The sequence below is a fragment of the Scomber scombrus genome, chromosome 4 (assembly GCF_963691925.1).
Source record: "Scomber scombrus chromosome 4, fScoSco1.1, whole genome shotgun sequence".
NCBI classification, from domain to species: domain Eukaryota; kingdom Metazoa; phylum Chordata; class Actinopteri; order Scombriformes; family Scombridae; genus Scomber; species Scomber scombrus.
In genome coordinates, this window is record NC_084973.1 from 31,506,667 (window position 1) to 31,527,925 (window position 21,259).

The 21,259-nt window shown below is 39.5% G+C and overlaps 1 protein-coding gene and 1 pseudogene across 1 annotated transcript; both read right to left on the bottom strand.

Moving 5' to 3' along the window:
• The window catches only part of LOC133978509 (uncharacterized), a 455,381-nt pseudogene that overhangs the window by 17,374 nt on the left and 416,748 nt on the right, over positions 1–21,259 (bottom strand).
• On the bottom strand, positions 1,047–17,863 carry ptgesl (prostaglandin E synthase 2-like). Its single transcript, XM_062417037.1, has 8 exons — positions 17,727–17,863; positions 16,099–16,429; positions 14,031–14,219; positions 7,689–7,744; positions 5,262–5,414; positions 3,495–3,695; positions 2,936–3,053; positions 1,047–2,454 (listed from the first exon to the last, which is right to left on the bottom strand). Exons 1-8 carry the CDS (start codon positions 17,861–17,863, stop codon positions 2,326–2,328), a joined length of 1,314 nt encoding a protein of 437 aa, XP_062273021.1. The 3' UTR covers positions 1,047–2,325.

The following is a 21,259-nucleotide window of genomic DNA, read 5'->3' on the forward strand; positions in this document are numbered from 1 at the left end:
ACCTGACTGTTCAGATTGCGGTCGCATTCAAAAAAATCTCCATAACAGAGCTCTGCAGTATGAACACAGATCTGAAACATCTGTTGTTAACCTCTTCCCCAAAGTTGTCTGTGCTTTCTCCGGGGCTGTAGAAGTCGGGATGATAAAGTCCTGCCCCGGAGCTTCTAACTTCAATGTTGATTTTCAATGTGCTTCTCTCTCCTATCCTTCCTCTCTCTCCTCTCAACCCCAACCGGTCGAGGCAGATGGCCGCCCACTTTGAGCCTGGTTCTGAGGTTTCTTCCCGTTAAAATTGAGTTTTTTCTTGCCACTGTACGGTGTAAACCTGCTCTATGTGCAAAGTGCCTTGACATGACTTTGTTGTGACTTGGCACTATACAAATAAAGATTGATTGATTGAGCTGATGTAGCAAACCAGTTTAAAAGTTACCAAGAAAACACCTCATCTATGTTCTTTTAACTATTTTGATTACACAGTGCAGTGTTGCTTACAGAAACAGAATCACACAGTATTATATTGATTACAAGAAATCAAACAGTATCATATGAAATTGGCTAATATGTTGGAAATCCCAAAAGTTTCCAATGTGGCATCTGCCTGTCCTGTCTCTGCCCTGTGGTATATCGTTACATCCAAACAAGATGTTTTACTTAGGTTAAAGGTTAAAAGTCATAGGTCATGGAACACCGGGTTTCACTTAGGTTAAAAGCCAGCCATAGTTGAAGGGCCAGAGGATGTTTTATCCTGACTGACCAATTGTTTAGAAGGTGGAGTTTTTTATAGATAGGATATAGTGTTGTTAAAATTGGAGTAGTGAGAGAGAGACTCAGATTGTGACCAGACTCTCTCAAGATTGACATTGATCTCTTTTGTAATAAAATCTTTTAAATATACAAGTGAGACTTGTCAGCGGTGGTTTCCTTCTTCTTCATCAACACATCAAGAGATAACCATTTATATACTACACCAACACTACACCTTATGAGTCTTTTTTGTGGTTTTAAATGTAACTTGTCATCTGGTGCTCAAATAAAAAACACACAACCCAGGTTTGTGTCTTTATTGAACCTTTTTACAACTAGTTTTAATACAATTTAATCAGAAACTGATGTGCAGTTTGTATGTTATATACATTCGAACTGGCAGCTCACCAGTTACTCATGTATTTCATTTGATTTTACCCCAAGAAAAAGTGAGAACACCAGCTGCTGAGCTTCCTCACTGCCTGACTGATTTTGCGTCAACTACACAGAATGATCTGAAATAAATAAATAGATAACGTGATCTCATGGCAACTGTACCGTGTTTACACCCAAACAACAGAACTTTGAAGTCTAAATGACCAGTTTTCCAGACAAAGTTGCTGTGATGTGAAAGTGCACAGGAAGAGGATGAATGAATGTCTGAAATTCAAACCAACACTTCTTCTATTAGAAGAACTTGAGACTTTTCTTTGGAAAACGTTTTACGTGTTAAATCATTAACACTGAGTAATCTGAGTGTCAACAAGGCTATTATCTCAATCATTTTGAATATAAGTGGTGATGCTTTAAACCGCAAATGAGTAAAAACCGTCTTTTCAATTTTTTCCACTGTTAGAAGTGACTGCGGAGATAGAAACGTACAGATTACACATAGGGGGAAATTCTACAGAAGCAAATACATTTTTTACAGTAGAGATAAGCTTTTGAGCCCCTGAAAAAAAATCCCAAATATTACATATTTTGTACTGTGTGGCTTTTTTTTTCAACAATAAATAGAATACATGAAATGCAGGCTGCTCATCATGGTGAGGACTGCAAAATATTTCTTTTAAGCATCCCCTCACCTTTTTGTCATGCCAATCAAGGCCAACGAATGATAAATGTGCATCGAAAACTTGTGTCTCTTACAGTTAAAAGGGCAGTAATAGTATATAATACTCTGTATAAACACCACATTATTACAGTGTTATTGTGACTTCACTGTGTTGATTTATTGCACCAAAATCAGGGAAAAGATACAATAAGATCTACTGATGTTCAGTCTCCACAGTTCACCAGTAGAGGTGAAATTAAATATCTGGTGACAGTAATTACAGTTCAACAACCCATTCATATAAATCGATAGGATCAGATTCATGTGTGTCTAAGCAGGAAATCAATCGAGGCAGCAGTGATAATTGGTTAGAGTTTGACATTTCCACAAAGGAAGCAGGACTTCTTGCTTCCTGATGCCGGTCACTTTCTTCCTAGGGGTTTACCATTTTCAGTCTTTTTTCCCCCAGAGAGTTGGAAGCGCTCAGTTTTCTGTGATCTCCTTCATCTGTCCGACTCAGCTCAGCCTCATTTTCGGCCCTCGTGGTTGAGCGTTGCTGTCTCCATGCGTCGGTACCAGTGTTTGACCTTGGTGTTCTCCATCATGTCGTCAAACGCCTGCAGGCCCTCCATAACTCTGAGGACACCAAACACCGCCTGCAAGACGGAGGGAAGAGATATGAAAGCAACAACTATCATCAACATTACGTTAATGGTCCTGTAACACCGTCATGTTCATTACATACACACAAATAAACAATATTGCTTGAAGGATAAACATTTTATATACGTGTATGTGTGTTTCTCGTCTTAATATTGATGCTTGTAATAATGTATATTAACATTTAAAATCACAGAATAAATGTAGAATCAACACCAAGGAAATATATTTAAATTTAAATGCTTTTGTTTAATAGCATTTTCTTTGCAAGTGCAAGCTGAATTTCAACAAGGTCTGAAATAGTCAATGCAAATTTGAACAAATAATGAAAGATTGTGATTCACACTTGTAAGACAGAGATAGAGATCATCAGAAAACATCTTCCTTTTTTTGTCCATAATAAATAAGAAGACTGATCTCTGGGTATTAGTGTTGTTTATGTTTGTTTATGAGTTGGATCTGTGCGAGCCTCCTCACCAGGTCTGCCAGGTTGGGTTCATCTCCACCCATGAACTTCCTCTTTTTGCCAATGGCTGCCACCCAGTCGTTGCAGGCCTTGTAGAGATCCTGCCGGACATCGTCCTGCAGATTGTGTCTGACGAGCAAAAAAAGAAGATAATCACTGAAAATTCAACATAACTTAACTCAGACTGAACCCAGTGTATTAGAAAAAATACAGCACAGTCCTTACACCACCTGTGAGGATCCTAAAATTCTATTGAGGTCATCCTTCTGTTTATGTCCATTCATAACTTAGTCTTAGGCTTAGTGACATATAGTGTTGGCATGTCAGGAGTAGATGTTGATGTATGAACAACAGGTGTCTAAGCAATTGTGTTATGTATGTGTGTATCACAGCAGACTGCAGAGAGCATGCAGCACGCTCTGGGTCAGGAACATTTCTTCTTTTTGGTTGATGTGTCCACTTGCAAGTGCCTGAAAAAACTAGAAGCACCACTCTCTTGTTGTCAGTCCTCTGTTTTCCAGAAATTCCCACAACACCTGTTAAAAGATATTCCTTCATTGTGTCACTCACCGACTTTTCAGCCTTTTGGAGATGATGAACATGGCTGCAGCACCGACATATTTGGCAAAGAAGCCTTCAAAATTACCGAACTTCCCTTCCCGTACGATGTAATCAAAGGAGGCCAGGGCCTCGCCGGAAGTTCGGTAAACGTTGGGAGATATGAGATGCACGAGCCAATCATCAGCCCATTGACGCCACTTCCTCTCCTCTCTGAAAACAGGACAGAAAAAAAGCACTGAGTACAATTTGCATCATAGTAGAAATAACACATTCAGAGTGGTCTGGTTGCCACCACATAGGCTGACCACAAACAGAACACAGAATAATGTGTGAAAGATGATGCAAGTTTGGTTTTTTGTGTGTGTGTTTGTTTGGGGGCTCAGTTGAAATTTCTGTTCCTTCAAAACATTTAACTTATAAAATACTAGAAAGGACTTTGAAGAGTCAAAAAGAGACTGAGACTGGCCTAGGTCAATGCCATAATAGATTTATTAATTTTGCTCCTTTGCATACGTATGCCTGCATTTGTGCAGAATCACTCATATATTGATCACTTATTGTCATATTTTCTTACACAGTAGAGTGATTATTTTGGCTACATAATCAATCTTTATTGCCTGAGGCTGCCAAAAATTCTCCCACAGTCCCTGTTTTTGTTAGTCTGTGCCTGTAGATGAAGCAATAAGCAGTCCTGACAGAAATACAGCAGCAGTCCAACAAAGGCTTGGACTCCAACTTCTAAGATTGAATGTTATCTGGAAACGAGGCAATAAACAATGATTTTTGAGACATTCCTCAGTTGATGAAAACCTGATTGAACACCATGAACACCTTCTGCAGCTTGTTTTTGTCAAACCTGAGGTCTGCGAATGCAATTAACTAAAGAAGCCAGAAAATATTTACACTTACACAGCATTTGGGCATCTCTTGTTTAAAAAAAATGCCTAAAACTGATTTTATATCATTTGAAATGACATTTGCACCATTTAATACCAAAAGTAAGACTGAATGCTCCTGAAAATGTCAAATGGTGTAACCACAAAAGAATGATACATATTACATATTTTATCACCTACAGTGTATTTAAGTGGACTTATACTAATAATTACTTCATTTAAATAATGTAATTTTTTCTGATCTCCATGGTAACCCAGAGTAAATGTAATATTTAGAACAATTGTATTCCATTACCTTTATTTAATATAAAGTTATAATGTAAGATCATGCCAAACTAGTTGATATGGTGTTTTATTGACTATTTACTGTTTTTAAGCAAGTTGAATTATTTGGTACAAAGTTTTTATGGTTACACCACTTAGACATTTTTGCCATAATCCTCTAATATATTCTCTCAAAATGGATTAAAAGCAGAAATTTGATGCTGGGTCCACAAAAAAAGAATGTGTTCAAGTTATTCATACGTTTATTTTCACATTTTAACCCTTTAAATTTGACTAAACCACATGGAAACAAAAAACGTCACTGACCCTGATATAAAATGGCAGCTTAATTGGTTAATCGACTTATTGAAGCTGTAATGAGGTCACACCAATATTACACCCTGGGTTCAAGCTGCAGGTGTCAGATTTATAGTCCAGGGTGGCCGAGATGTTTTCTGTAATATTTAGATAGACTTCTGAGGACCAAAAAGAATAATTTCATTTAGAAGGAGAACGAAAGGTTTCATAAAGTCAACGGATTACGGCCGAGCCACAGAGAAGCTCCACATGGTGAGAGCATCTATAAACATGAATAAGCCAGTGTGTCTAAACTCACTTCTGCATTCCCTTCTCGGGATAAACCAGCTCGTTGTCCTCCTCGCTCAGCATCAGCCAGTACTTGTTGTTGTACTCCGTCACCTCCTTTCCTCTGTCGTTCACCGACTTCATCTCCGGGTAGCAGCGAATGAGCTCAGGCATGCTTTTCTTCCTTTATTCAGGAATTTTTTCAGAACAGAAAGAATGGAGACATAAACATAAGATACACGAAGAACAGAAAAAACAAAAAAGACAGTGAAACAAATGATAGTAAGTTCTGTTTTTTTGCCCCATTATGCAGATATTCAAAGTATTGTTTACAGGGAAAGTCCATGTGTTCATGTGACCAGGGGAGAACTTAACAGATACTGATGGGAAAATACAAAACTCTTATTCATTTTATGTTCCTATAACCAGTAATACCAATGTCTTATATTCATTTTTACATTTGCATTATCAGTTTGCAGCATTATATTTGGTTTAGTGGTGATTGTACTTTTATATTATTTTAGTATGTGTTAGAATGGTTAGCGTGACTATTTTTATGACTATAGTAATGATTAAAAGTGTATGCATTACACTTTGCATTCCACACTTGTAGAGTAGAAGCCACAAAGCTAAAAGGTCAAGAAGCAGTAAATTTCCATCATGAACTGTTTTGACTGAGAGAATGTGAAAGTCGCGGTGGTGGGGGAGAAAAAGACTCACAACGGAGACAGCACGGGAAAGGCTCCAGAGGAAAAACAGCCCACCACCTGGTGCCCTGATAACACTTGTTGATAAAGAAGATTTGCTTCTTTTGTTAAGTATAAAGCTTGTATTCAGGAGGACTGCCCCATTACTCTGTCCACGGTTGGTAGCTGTGTATCTGTTGATTTGCTCCTTCTTGCAAGAATTAAAAGTAACTTGACTTTTGAACTTGGTTTCAGCCTTTACAGCTTTGTTCTGCAGAGACCTCTTGATCTAAGACATGCATATTGAGCAATAGTACCATATCAGCATACTTTATGCCCAGTTAAAAGTATTGTAAGGTGAGACTTGGGTAACAGATATCTTCAAACCTGGACAAAGAAACTATCTGGACTATCAATTCAAAGGGCCTGATTTACTAACGGTTTGCATGTGTAGAAACGTGTGCAAACTTGACATCACCCGCAAAAAATGTGCAAGCTGATCTACTAACGCAGCGCACTGAGGTCTGCGTCTTTCAACTGTGCAAGATAGTACGCGCTGTCCATTTAGTGCATTTGCCATAATGAATGTAATATTAGTAGTTTACCGTAATGAATGTAATATTAGTAGTTTACCGTAATGAATGTGATATTAGTAGTTTACCGTAATGAATGTAATATGAGGCGTTTCAACCCCAGTGCGCAAAATACAGAGAGGAGAAAATGTAAATATGTTATTTAGCACACGCATTGAGATTTACCAAACCTGAAGGTAATATTTCTGACGCTAACTGCGTCTATAAATAATACCTTTGAAGGACAGGTATTAACCAGCTGTTACTATGGAGACGAGGAGACGGAGGCACAATGACAGAATACACACAGGACGGAGTTTTTCCACCTGTGTTAATATTTTTGGAGTGGAATATTTTTGGTTTTACTAACATTGACTTTGTCTCTAATACTCTCCCATATGTCGGTTTTTCTGGTAATATTAGTTGTTGTTATAACTCAATATATTAGTTAACCTCTTCCACTAGAACCTGATCACATTTCATTTTGAGCTTGCAGCTTTCTGCTCGTCCAAACTCTCCATTAAGACACAAAACCCTCATTTAAATGCTGCCGTCTCCACCCTGTTGCACCTGTTTTCATTTACACAGTTATTCTTAGTAGATCAGCTGCAAAACGCACGCAAACGAGACGCGCAATCTATTGCACCGTGCACGCTATTTAGTACCTTTATTTGGGATCTTAGTAAATCAGGCACAACACACAGCAGAACATGTGCAGAGATATTATTGCTGATGATAGTTTACACAACACATCCTGGTTTTTAATGTGCACTTTTATTTACAGTTAAAAACATTTCGCCGTGTGTTTCAGCTTCTGTCAAACTAACGGAGCTGCGGCGGCTTCCGGTGGCTTCCTGTCTAAGCTTTCAAAATAAAGTGCTTTACACGTGACTGACAAGCGGGTAATAAGACAGAACAAATGTAGACAGTAAAAACATAGACTAATGCAAACATTAACACACACACACACACAAACACAAAGAATAAATAATGATTAAATAAATAATGGCAATAAAATATTCTAATCACGTTTTAAGCTTAAACTATCAATATGTTAAGCTTAAAACAAGGAGGATGTTGCATGATCTCATAATGTCAGGATATTGTCACTAACAGGCCTTTTAATTATAGTAATTATCAAGAGCAAATCAAATATTCACATGACATCAAATAACATGTTGATGAAAGCTTCCAACTCACTTGTTGATTAAGTACGTCTTGAGGCAGCTGATGATGACAGAGGAGTCGTTCATTTGCTGCAGACGGAGAACAAAAGAGAGAAAAAGAGACAAAAACACATCATTCAGGGTTCATTGAAAGAAATGTTTTGAGAAATGAGAAAGAAAATGTGTCTAGTGGCTGAATGATGTTACTGCAACTTCAAACTTTAACCCTCCTGTTGTCCTCGAGATGGAAGGAAGGAAGGAAGGAGGGAAAGATGGAAGGATGGAAGGAAAGACAGAAAGATGGAAGGAAGGAAGGAAAGACAGAACGATGGAAGGAAGGAAGGAAGGAAGGAAGGAAAGATGGAAGGATGGAAGGAAAGACAGAACGATGGAAGGAAGGAAGGAAGGAAGGAAGGAAAGATGGAAGGATGGAAGGAAAGACAGAATGATGGAAGGGAGGAAGGAAAGACAGAACGATGGAAGGAAGGAAGGAAGGAAGGAAGGAAGGAAAGATGGAAGGATGGAAGGAAAGACAGAAAGATGGAAGGATGGAAGGAAAGACAGAATGATGGAAGGGAGGAAGGAAAGACAGAACGATGGAAGGGAGGAAGGAAAGACAGAACGATGGAAGGAAGGAAGGAAGGAAGGAAGGAAGGAAGGAAGGAAGGAAGGAAGGAAGGAAGGAAGGAAGGAAAGATGGAAGGATGGAAGGAAAGACAGAAAGATGGAAGGATGGAAGGAAAGACAGAATGATGGAAGGGAGGAAGGAAAGACAGAACGATGGAAGGAAGGAAGGAAGGAAAGATGGAAGGATGGAAGGAAAGACAGAAAGATGGAAGGAAGGAAGGAAAGACAGAAGGATGGAAGGAAGGAAAGAATGATGGAAGGGAGGAAGGAAAGACAGAACGATGGAAGGAAGGAAGGAAGGAAAGATGGAAGGATGGAAGGAATGATGGAAGGGAGGAAGAAGGAAGGAAAGGAGGAAGGAAGGATGGAAGGGAGGAAGAAAGAAGGAAAGGAGGGAGGAAGAAGGAAGGAAAGAAAGATGAACGAAGGAAGGATCGAAGGAAAGATGGAAGGATGGAAGGAAGGGAGGAAGAAGGAAGGAAGGAAAGAAAGATGGAAGGATGGAAGGAAGGAAGGAAGGAAGGAAAGAAGGAAGGATGGAAGGAACGAAAGAAAGATGGAAAGATGAAAGGAAGGAAGGATGATGGAAAGAAAGATGGAAGGATGGAAGGAAGGGAGGAAGAAGGAAGGAAGGAAAGGAGGGAGTAAGGAAGGAAGGAAGGAAGGGAGGAAGGAATGAAGGAAGGAAAGACAGAACGATGGAAGGAAGGAAGGAAGGAAGGAAGGAAGGAAGGAAGGAAAGATGGAAGGATGGAAGGAATGATGGAAGGGAGGAAGAAGGAAGGAAAGGAGGAAGGGAGGAAGAAAGAAGGAAAGGAGGGAGGAAGAAGGAAGGAAGGAAAGATGAAGGAAGGAAGGATCGAAGGAAAGATGGAAGGATGGAAGGAAGGGAGGAAGAAGGAAGGAAGGAAAGAAAGATGGAAGGATGGAAGGAAGGAAGGAAGGAAGGAAGGAAAGAAGGAAGGAAGGAAAGAAAGATGGAAAGATGAAAGGAAGGAAGGATGATGGAAAGAAAGATGGAAGGATGGAAGGAAGGGAGGAAGAAGGAAGGAAGGAGGGAGTAAGGAAGGAAGGAAGGGAGTAAGGAATGAAGGAAGGAAGAGATGGAAGGAAGAGAGCAAAAGAGACAAAAACACATCATTCAGGGTTCATTGAAAGAAATGGGGGAAATATATCTGAGGTCATAAATCTTGGTGTTTCCTTAGATTTAGTCTCACATTAACACGGTGATGAAAACATTTTTTTTCCCACCTTAGAAACATAGCTAAGTGCAACCATTTAAATATCAAAAAGACTGATATGTGCCTTCATTTCAAGCCGATTCCGATTACCGTAATGCACTTTTTACTGGCCTCTACGTGCATGAGCCTATTTTTTTCATGGTGGACTAATCTGTGGGTATAACCAACATTCACAGGGGCTAAATAGACATTGCATCAATTCATATTCAGAACAAAACAACAAGCTTTAACTGTGAAAAACTTGTATTAATTTAAATGATAATTAGCCTTAATTTATTTACATAAACATATTAATTAAAAGAAAAAATCTTACCGGTTTACAGACGCCTAAAAATATAAACAGTGGATTTTTTTTCTACCCATCATAAACAACGCTGAGCACATCCTTTACAATCATGTTAACAATGAGAGACGTAACTTTAGTTTTCTCTCTCCGACATGCAAAGCCTTTAAGGGGCGAGGACCAAGCTACACTACTAACTCCTCTGTTAACTGTTTGCCTTCATCGGCTGCTGGTTTATTGGAGGTTCACAGCAACAGATGAAAGAAAAATAAAGGATGCAGACTTTATTAATTATGCCCCAAAACTACGGAACAGACTACCTTTAGATATCAGGGAAGCCAGCTCATTAAATATTTTTAGAAAGCTGAAAATCTCTTCATTTTAGCTTTTTTATTAGCTTTTCTGACACACTAGAAAACTACTGAACTCATTTTAAAATGTTTTAATTTACTTGAAGTCTTAGTTTTAATCTTAAAGTCAATCCTATTATATTAATGTAATTTTTCTCTCTCTCTTTTTTTAAAACATTGCTTTATGCTCCTTTTAGGCCTTTTAATGTGAACCACTTTGAGCTGCATTTCTTGTATGAAAGGTTCCACACAAATACAGTGATTATAATTTTCAGTAGTTTATTGGGTGTAGTGGGACTCTGTAATGTGCAATAAATGACACTGAGCCTCACTGGATGTTGTTTTGTACAGATATAGTGAAGTGACCTGAGCAGTGAATGTGTTGTTAATTCAGCTTCTCTCTCTTGCATGTGAGCGTGTATTAGGGCTGCTCGATTATGGAAAAAATCATAATCATCATTTTTTTTAAACTTTAGAAACATGCTGCTTTTCTTGTCCATTCGGCTTAATTTGCTCTCCAAGCAGCAGCCTTTTATCTGCAGCTTAACGCAACACAGCAGAACATGTGCAGAGATATTATTGCTGATGATAGTTTACACAACACATCCTGGTTTTTAATAATTAGTCAGTAAACTCAGTATTATCTGACGCAGGCTGGAAAATGTGCACTTTTATTTACAGTTAAAAACATTTCGCCGTGTGTTTCAGCTTCTGTCGAGCTAACGGAGCTGCGGCGGCTTCCGGTGGCTTCCTGTCTAAGCTTTCAAAATAAAACCTTTGTTATTGTGCGCTTCTCGTTATTATTAACAAACATAGTTGGGGATGTAAATTACGGGAGCATCCCGGAAGAAGAAAGACACAACGGGAGACGGATCTAAAATACTGGAGAAACCCGGGAAAAATGGGAGTGTTTGCAGCTGTACAGGGCTGCACGCGGTGGAGGAGGGACGGAAATACGCATGCGCGGCTTTTTGAAGGAAAATGAGAAAAAATCGTTTCCCCCCGATTTTACTAGTTTTGACATCGTTTGTCCCCAAAATCGTAATCACGATCAAATTTCGATTAATTGAGCAGCCTTAGCGTGTATGTGAGTCCTTCTTTGGCTTGTAGGAGAAAAATCTAATTTTGAACTTTATATAACCTCACTTTATCAGCCTGGAATGAAACATCTATCCTCCCATTTCTGCTTCTCTTTTGATGTTGTGTAATATGGACTAATTGGTAACCAGTCCTTGAATACACAGGGCTGTTCGTCCTTAACAGGACTAATGAGTTTCATGCAGCTTGTGGATAGTTTTTGATATCACCCAGTACACCTACACATATCTTGACTCTGCCTCCTTTGATTTTGTGCTGTAAAAAAAAGCACATACATTCTTGAATCACCATCAGCCTACAATTGCACTCTATGGTGACTGTACATTGATCCTTTGCAAAGTACGTATATTAAGACAACTTGGTCATTGTGTCAACTCTTCATTGACGTGTTTTTCTGAACGGCTCCTAAAGGTTTTGATAAATGTGTCTGATGCTTTACTGTCAACTAATCAGATGAGAACACTCAGTGACATTTTACTTTTACATTGTTAGGGAATTTTCCATATTCAGGGTCATGCATGGGCCTTGAACACACAGTAAAGGCAGCACAGAGACACACTGTCTCGCTCCTTGAGATGGTGAACGCAGCCGTCTGTGCAGGAGTCACTTGACAACAGTGGCACAGCGTTACCGTGGCAACCAAGGTTACAGGATATGACTGTCTGACTCTCTAAATTGACAGATGGGTAACTATGTTTCCTTGTGTGCAGAATAATAAACCAACAGGCAACTTTTCCTATGCTGTAGATGCAGTATGACCATTTATGGGCAAAGAGTATTCTCGGTACGATCCTACGGAGGGGAGTCATGCATCAGACAGCTGTACTGATAATAAAGGAGTCCAGCGTAAGACATCCTGGACTCTTGGAGCACTTTCTCTATTGCTGAGGTTAACCACTGACAATTCAATTCAATCCAATACAACAGCTCTGCTTTAAATTCTACTTTTTTGAAGCTTATATGTTTTCAGTTTTTGTCCACATTCTCAGAAAGGTGATATTTCTACTTTATGCTTATTACCGAGGTTGCAGTGGATGGTGGTGTACTGGATTGCATTATCTTGAAAAGTGATAATGCAATCCCCTTAATTTATGTAAAGGGAGTGGACAAAATATTAGGAACACTGATGAATATAATGCATCCCGCTCTGATTAGAGATGGACAAAAACAAACCTCACCCCTTTATCTAGTCTAGCAGATTATAATAAACAAACCCAAGTTATTAAATTTATAATCCTGCTATTCTGTGTGTACATTATACCACACTATATATATATATATAAATTTATACAAAGTGCCATTAAACATAAATATTTTACATAGCCCATTAATGTTATTGTGATATTTATTGATTTTCTAATGATTTGTAATAATAATAACTTGTAATTTTTTTTTATTGCTGCAGGATTATGGTTAATTTTCTGGTGAAGACTCTCTGGAAGTTTGCAGAAAGTCTACTTGAGAGCCCTTCTGGACTTGATGAATTTTTGGGTTTGGACAGCACCTCAGCACTCTGACTCACAGACTTTGTGAGGAACGCACCTGCCAAGTCCACAAGTGTAATGAAATCCTAATATGTGGTTTCAGTCTCTTGTCCTCCACATTTGTTTCCAATAAGCGTCACAAAGTGTCTCACAGCTTTACAGTTACACTAAAATATACTTCTGAAACCATTTGAGGCAGAAATAGACGACTATTGAGTGAAATACACACACTTGCTTTGGTCTGAGATGTTAGTTGGTTGATGTTGGAGGCGAAGGTGCGACATCTAGTGGCTGAATGATGTTATTGCAACTTTAAACTTTAACCCTCCTGTTGTCCTCGAGATGGAAAGATTGGAAGGAAGGAGGGAAAGATGGAAGGATGGAAGGAAAGACAGAAAGATGGAAGGAAGGAAGGAAAGACAGAAGGATGGAAGGAAGGAAGGAATGATGGAAGCTGAGGAAGAAGGAAGGAAAGGAGGGAGGAAGAAGGAAGGAAGGAAAGATGGAAGGAAGGAAGGAAGGATGGATGGAAGGAAAGATGGAAGGATGGAAGGAAGGGAGGAAGAAGTAAGGAAGGAAAGATGGAAGGAAGGAAGGAAGGAAGGAAGGAAGGAAGGAAAGATGGAAGGAAGGAAGGAAAGATGGAAGGAAGGAAGGAAGGAAGGAGGGAAGGAAGGAAGGAAGGGAAGACAGATGGAAGGAAGGAAGGAAGGAAGGAAGGAAAGATGGAAGGAAGGAAGGAAAGATGGAAGGAAGGAAGGAAGGAAGGAAGGAAAGATGGAAGGAAGGAAGGAAAGATGGAAGGAAGGAAGGAAAGATGGAAGGAAGGAAAGATGGAAGGAAGGAAGGAAGGAAGGAAGGAAGGAGGGAAGGAAGGAAGGAAGGAAGAGAAGACAGATGGAAGGAAGGAAGGAAGGAAGGAAGGAAAGATGGAAGGAAGGAAAGAAAGATGGAAGGAAGGAAGGAAAGATGGAAGGAAGGAAGGAAGGAAGGAAAGATGGAAGGAAGGGAGGAAGGAAGGAAGGAAGAGAAGACAGAAGGAAGGAAGGAAGGAAGGAAGGAAGGAAGGAATGAAGGAAAGAAGGAAAGGAGGAAGAAGGAAGGAAGGAAAGGAGGGAGTAAGGAAGGAAGGAAGGGAGGAAGGGAGGAAAGAAGGAACAGTAAAAACAGACGGGGTCAATTTGACCCGGGAGGACGACACGAAGGTTAATACAAAACTAGTGCAAGAGAAAAATAAAATAGCAAAAAGAAAAAAGAAACAAAAACAGGATTTCTTTTCTTTCTGGCTCTTACCACGTCGCTATCCACCATCAGGATGGGCACTTTTCTGTAGGTGGACCACTTGAGCTCCTTCCTCATCACCGGGTTCACCTCCACGATCTCGTAGGGCAGCCCATAGTAGTCCAGGACGGCTCGCACTTTGCTGCAGAACGGGCAGGTCTTGTACTGGTAGAGAACCAACTTCAGACCATCACCTTGAACCTGGAGCAAGACAGCAGAGGAAAGAAAAAAAAAAGGGGGGGGGGGGGGGCTTCAAACTTTGTATGACGTAATAAGGTGGTGACCTTTTTCATGTCGACTTCCTTTCGATCTCAGCCAAGCCTAGCGTTTTCTGTGCAACTATCAGGGTACTTCTAGATCAAAATGCAATAACACCGAACCGAATTATTAATTTAACACAGATGAACATGTTACTCATTTTAGTATATATATATTGTCCTCCAGTCAAGGAAGGAAGGATGGAAGGGATGAGGAAGGGAGGAAAGAAGGAAGGAAAGAAGGAAGGAAAGGAGTAAGGAGGGAGGGAGGATGGAAGGAAGGAAGGAAAGGAGTAAGGAGGGAGGGAGGGAGGAAAGGAGGAAGGAAAGAAGGAAGGAAGGAAGGAAGGAAGAAAGGAAGGAAAGGAAGGAAAGGAAGGAGTAAGGAGGGAGGCAGGGAGGAAAGGAGGAAGGAAGGAAGGAAGGCAGGAAGGAAGGAAGGAAGGAAGGCAGGAAGGAAGGAAGGAAGGAAGGAAGGAAGGAAGGAAGGAAAGGAGTAAGGAGGGAGGGAGGGAGGAAAGGAGGAAGGAAAGAAGGAAGGAAGGAAGGAAAGGAAGGGAAGGAGTAAGGAGGGAGGCAGGGAGGAAAGGAGGAAGGAAGGAAGGCAGGAAGGCAGGAAGGCAGGAAGGAAGGAAGGAAGGAAGGAAGGAAGGAAGTGAGGAAAGAAGTGAGGAAAGAAGTATGGAAGGAGGAGGGAGCAAAGAAAGAGGGAAGGAAGGGAAGAACGAAGGAAAAATTAAAGACAGAGGGAGGAAGGAAGGAAGGAAGGAAAGAAGGAACAGGCTAACGTGCACCAGGAGACACAGACTCTTAAAACCCTGGTTAGGAGCATGATTGGTTAAGGTGGTTGTTCAATTGTATATGTGCCTTGAATTTGGTAGAATTGAAGCTTGTGGTAGGTGTATACTTTGATAGAAATGATAATAATCACTTTAGAAACTAGTATGTGTGATATTAATGACCAGAGAAAGCAAGAATGTATCACATTTCAGAAAGTCGTGGCAGATATAAGGTTGCTTTGTATAAATCAAAGTATTTCTAAACCTAAAAAGTAGCGTCCCAGATTACAAAATCTACAAATTCTGAAACAATTTGGCATAAGGATTATTAATATAAGTGCTATAATGTTCAGTTTGAGTACAATATCCAAGGTAAACAAGTCAGAATGTCTGTTTACTGTGCCAGGAAACTGTGCAATAGCTAAATGCACTTGTTTATACATCATCTATGCACTTTAAATGAGGAGTTTTTATGTATGTGTGCATGGGTATGTGTGTATGTATGTATATATGTGTATATATTTGATCTATTCCTTTTATTTAAGTATGAGATGTGTGTGTGAGTGATGACCGAGGATGGAGCTGTTTTAAATTTCGTGGTATTGACCTCAATGCAATGACAATAAACACAATTCAATTCAATTACCGTAACACCTGTATTACTGCTACACCTGTATTACCGTAATACCTGTATTACAGTAACAGTAACACCTGCATTACCGTAACACCTGTATTACTGCTACACATGTATTACCGTAACACCTGTTTTACTGCTACACCTGTATTACCGTAACACCTGTATTACTGCTACACCTGTATTACGTAACACCTGTTTTACTGCTACACCTGCATTACCGTAATACCTGTATTACAGTAACAACTGTATTACAGTAACAGCTGCATTACCGTAACACCTGTATTACTGCTACACATGTATTACCGTAACACCAGTCATAGAGGTGACCCATTAAAAGAGCAGGGTCAGAGAGTCTCGGTGTGTCTTTGTGTCTCTTGGCGCGTAAAGACGCAGCTGACCGGACTCACCTTGCAGTGCTCCTCGGCCAGGTGCTGCTGGGCCGAAAACTTGACAGTCTGATATAAACCCAGACCCCCTCCGAGCAGGAAAGCACAGCCCAGCACCCTGCCTCCTCCTGCCCGCAGAGAGGACAGCAGCCTGGAGCGGAGCCCCAGCCCGCTGCCGGTACCGTATCCTCTACCGGACACTCGTGCACCGGCGTTCCCCGACAGGTAGAAGCCGGTACCGGGCCGGCGGACCAGCGGAGACTCTAAAAGGCTCCAACCGACCTTACTGAAAGATCTGGCACAGGCTGCAGCCATGTTTGATTTACGTAAAGCTCCCACAATGCACCGCGAGCTGAGGGAGGAGATTAAAGGGCAAGTACACAGTTTTAACAAGTCCGCATTAAAGCAGCAGTCATAGTAATATGAACAGTGAAGATGTTTTCCTCTCTGTTGTCATTCCTCCTGTTCATACTGACCAGACCCTTTTTAGAGTTGCTCATGCACCCCTAAAAATAAGTAAATTATTATTGCTTATTTATTTTATTTCCTAAAACGTATTTTATACAACATAAATTATTTTGCTAGCCCGTCTGTTAGAGATAGGATAAACACTTATGCTACAGGTTCAAATGGTTTTATTTTAACAGCTTTAATGTACTTTGGATAGTTCTGTTATTAATATATAATCTTTCCCTCAGAGTTCATTAACTTGTCTCAGGCTCCTCTCTGTAGAAATCTGTGATTGTTTATTCTTAACACTCTACTATGTATTGATGTAATTTACGTTATCCAGTGAAATGAGTCATTTAGCAGGGGGTTTGAACCCTTGCAGGGCATTGTGTGTCACATTCTCATTAGGAGCTGAGTCCCCCCTAAAGGTCTGATCCTAGAATCGCTCTTGATACTGACTGTTAAATGTGATTTCAATGTAAAGTGATGGAGGATAAAATCCACAGTGTGTTTATTTTAAAATAGAAAGAGCATCAACGGAAAGAATAAAGAGCAATACATAATAAGTAAGTTCATAAACAAAACAAACAATAGTAGTAAACATATAGTAACATAGTAACAGTAATATTGGTGCCGAATGATGTTATAGAAACTAGAATATTTAACTTACATCTTAAAACGTGTCTGTTTGTCACTGACCCATAAATCTTAAAGCAGGAGGGTCAAAGTCATCTTCATTCAAGAGCCACATACAGCCTGATCTGATCTCATGTGGGCCGGATCATTAAAAAGATGGAAGGAAGGAAGGAAGGAAGGAAGGAAGGAAGGAAGGAAGGAAGGAAGGAAGGAAGGCAGGCATGAAGGTAAGGAGGAAAAGAAGACAGGAAGAAATGATGGAAGAAAAGGAAGAAAGACAGATGGAAGGAAGGAAATGAAGACAGGAAGGAAAGTGGGCCGGATTGGACCCCTCGGGGGGGCAGTTCTGGCCCACGGGCCGCATGTTTGACCCCCCCTGTCTTAAAGGGTGAATCTATAAAATCATCATAAATGAATTGGGGGGCGGCGGCGTTGTGATGGGGCCTTCACGGACGTCTCTGCGCCTCTCTGCGTCGTGATACGTGCGGTGCGTTCAGGAGCGTCGTTATTCTGAGACGCTCGCAGCAGCAGCAGCAGCAGCGGCGTCTTGTCTTGGTGGAAACGGTGATTCCTCATCAGCCAGCAGCAGCAGCAGCAGCAGGAGCAGCAGCATCCATTTAAACACCAGTGTTTCAGTGGTTAAACCTCCACATCTAAACCTCGGGGACTGACCTCTCTTCTCTGGGATGCCGTCGAGCATCGGCGAGAGGAAAAAACCTTTACGGCGTGTTTTAATCGAGCGTGACTGCAAAAGGAGCGGAGCTGCGATGGATGAATTCTGGAGGAGACAAATAACGTTTTGATAAATCGGTGGTTGGGTTGAAGCTAAGCTAACGTTAGCAGAAAGCCCCCTCAGCTCTCTCCTGCTGCTTGTTTTTTCCTCCTCCTCCTCCTCTCTCTCTGGTCGCTGACCGCTGTGCTGTTTTTCCTCCATGAATAAACACTCCTTAATGCCTCCTTTTTTATTGATGCCGAGACATGCTGGAGCCCTCTGAGGACATTTCTCTCAAGGATAAAGCATTGAGCTGTCTACTAGCCTCCCTGTGTTAACGCTGGTTAGCTCAAAAGCAGCAGTAACATTATTATTCTTTTTTTTTTTTTTTTTTTTTTTTTTAATTCTCCTTTTATTCTCAAGATGCTTGCAGAGGAGGAGTGTGTCTAAGGGTGAAGCTGAAACTCGCATGGATACACTCTCCATGAAGGTCATGATACTGAGAGAATGATCATGCTGGAAAAACAGGTAAGAAACATTTAGCTACAGAGCCTCATTTAAATTGACACCTGTGCTCATTTGCATATTATAATGAGGCGTTAATCACGTGCAGCGTCCAGAGCTGCTGTTTGATTGAAATGATCAATACTTTACTAATGATACTTTCCTCCCAGCTCCTTCTCACCGTCTCTACAGCTGCTGTTTTTATATATAAATGCACGTATGTTACTTTGCAATGTGGGAAAGCAACTCACACACATTTACTCCAGTACTGTAGTATTTCTATGTGATGCTACTTTCTGCATTTCAGAGGGAATTATTGTACTTTCTACTGCACTATATTTATTCAACATTCAACAAGCTTTTACAATGCAACATATTGTTAAACCTTTTTTTGTCTTTTGACGTCGTACACATTTCATTTTCATTGTGTCACATTTCAGATGTCTATGAGTTGTTTATACTCCACCAAATATTGTTTCTTCCCCTCTAAACTTCTCACATGGTCAAATGGAGCAGAGATAATCACCAACGCCTAGTCATATAAGTCTAAAGGTTGCATATTGTTTTTGTCTTTTTAAAAAAATGTTTTAAACCTGCGTGCTCCACATGATGATGATGCCTAAAATCTTTGGATTTAAAATGTGGCTGCAAGTTTAATTTGAGACATTTTGATGAATTTGAAGTTTAATTTCACACAAAACAGAAGAGTTGCAATACTAAATTCTGATTGGTAAGAGTTTTATCAGATGTTCAGGCACAGCATGTTCTTTTTTATATATTTAATCCATCTGTGAGTAATAGAAATTGTATCTTTATTAGGAAGTTAAAGGATAAGTTGAGAACCACTGGACTAAACTAGCTAACTGTATATAAAGTAGTGTAAACAGCTACAACAGTAACATGTTGCTCTAACACTGATGCTTCACTATTAATAATCTAATGATGTCATAATAATAATATATCAGTCAGAGGACCAAACCACTACTTTTACTGTCATACTGCATACTACATCACTCATAATACTACAGTACGTTTACTGTAATACTGCATACTACATCACTCATAATACTGCAGTACTTTTACTGTAATACTGCATACTACATCGCTCATAATACTGCAGTACTTTTACTGTAATACTGCATACTACATCACTATAATACTGCAGTACGTTTACTGTAATACTGCATACTACATCACTCATAATACTGCAGTACTTTTACTGTAATACTGCATACTACATCACTCATAATACTGCAGTACTTTTACTGTAATACTGCATACTACATCACTCATAATACTGCAGTACTTTTACTGTAATACTGCATACTACATCACTCATAATACTGCAGTACTTTTACTGTAATACTGCATACTACATCACTCATAATACTGCAGTACTTTTACTGTAATACTGCATACTACATCACTCATAATACTGCAGTACTTTTACTGTAATACTTTATATCAATCTCATTTAATTGTTTATTCTATAACATGTCTGTCACAAGTTTCCAGACACTTCAGTTTGTTTGTTTTCTCTAATCAAGAGTCCAAAACTCAACAATATATAATTTAAAAAGATATAAAACAGAAAGAAAAAGCCACAAATCCTCATGTTTAAGAAGCTGGAACCTTTTTCTAGAAGACGTTATTTAATATTTAGGAGAAATTTTGTGGGTGAAAGCAGCTCAGTGCACTTAAAGGCAGATCTGTGATACTTCTAAACTGACCTGTTGATGCATTCATAGTCAACAGTCATTATTAAAGTGTTATTAACAGAGTCTGCATCATTTAGGCTTTCATCTAAACTAAAAATTATTTTATTATTATTTATTCATCTTTTCAAGCTTTTATTGTCATTTCAACACTTGGTCGATGCAAAGACATAAAAAAACAGGTGTTAGAAATGACACAAAATGTTGGAATGAAATACCATAAATAGCAAATATTGATAATAATGATAAATACTCTAAATAATAAAGATAAAAATAGAACAAAATGAATACTTAAGTGTGAAAGTAGCAAGGCTGAGTGTACACAGCAGTTTAAACAGTAGTGCAGCTGCTGTGATCATTTAATGTGAAGTAAAATGACAGTAAAGTGAAAGTAAAGCCTCAAATAATCACAATAAACGTTTAAAAAAGATTAAGAGAAGAACAGAACATTTGGGAAGCTCGAACCAGGCATTTGCTGGTTTGTGCTTCTTAAAATAGAGGAAATTATATATTTAATTTAACAATATACTACACTGTATTTATGTAATGTATTAATGTTATTTACTAGAAATATAAGCAGTGTTTTTAAATTGTTGTATCAGCTTTAGTATTGGACATAAATGGTTTGAAATAATGCTGAAATTATTAATGAATTGATGAAAAAGTAATCAGTGTTGAGGGTTTGCTGCTATTCTCTATGTGAAATTATTATAAGATGAGTTTTTAAACAGTTTTTCAGATAAAATAAGCAGTTAGGAGGCATTTCTCTTTATTTTCTTACATTTTAAAGACGACACAAATCATCGATTCATTGGGAAAATAACCGCAAAGTCAAAATATGGTGTCATTTTTATTTTTGTTTTGTAGTCGCTTCCTCTTGTGATCGGACTCGGCTGCAAACCGGAAACATCCTCATGACCTTTTCTGTCCAAGAACTGTGGGTGACGGAGGGAGGGGGGGGGGGGGGGGGTTGCTTCCTCTTGTGTACTCCCACAGCAGCGTCAGTATCCATAAACAAAGGTTGACACATTAATAATACATCACACAGCTTCAGAGATAAGAGATATGAGATGTTTCTGCTCAGGAGGAGAAACTGTCGGACATTGTTTTCAGAATCGAGGTTAACAAGAAACGGATCAATATCAGTGGATAGTTGAATATTGAC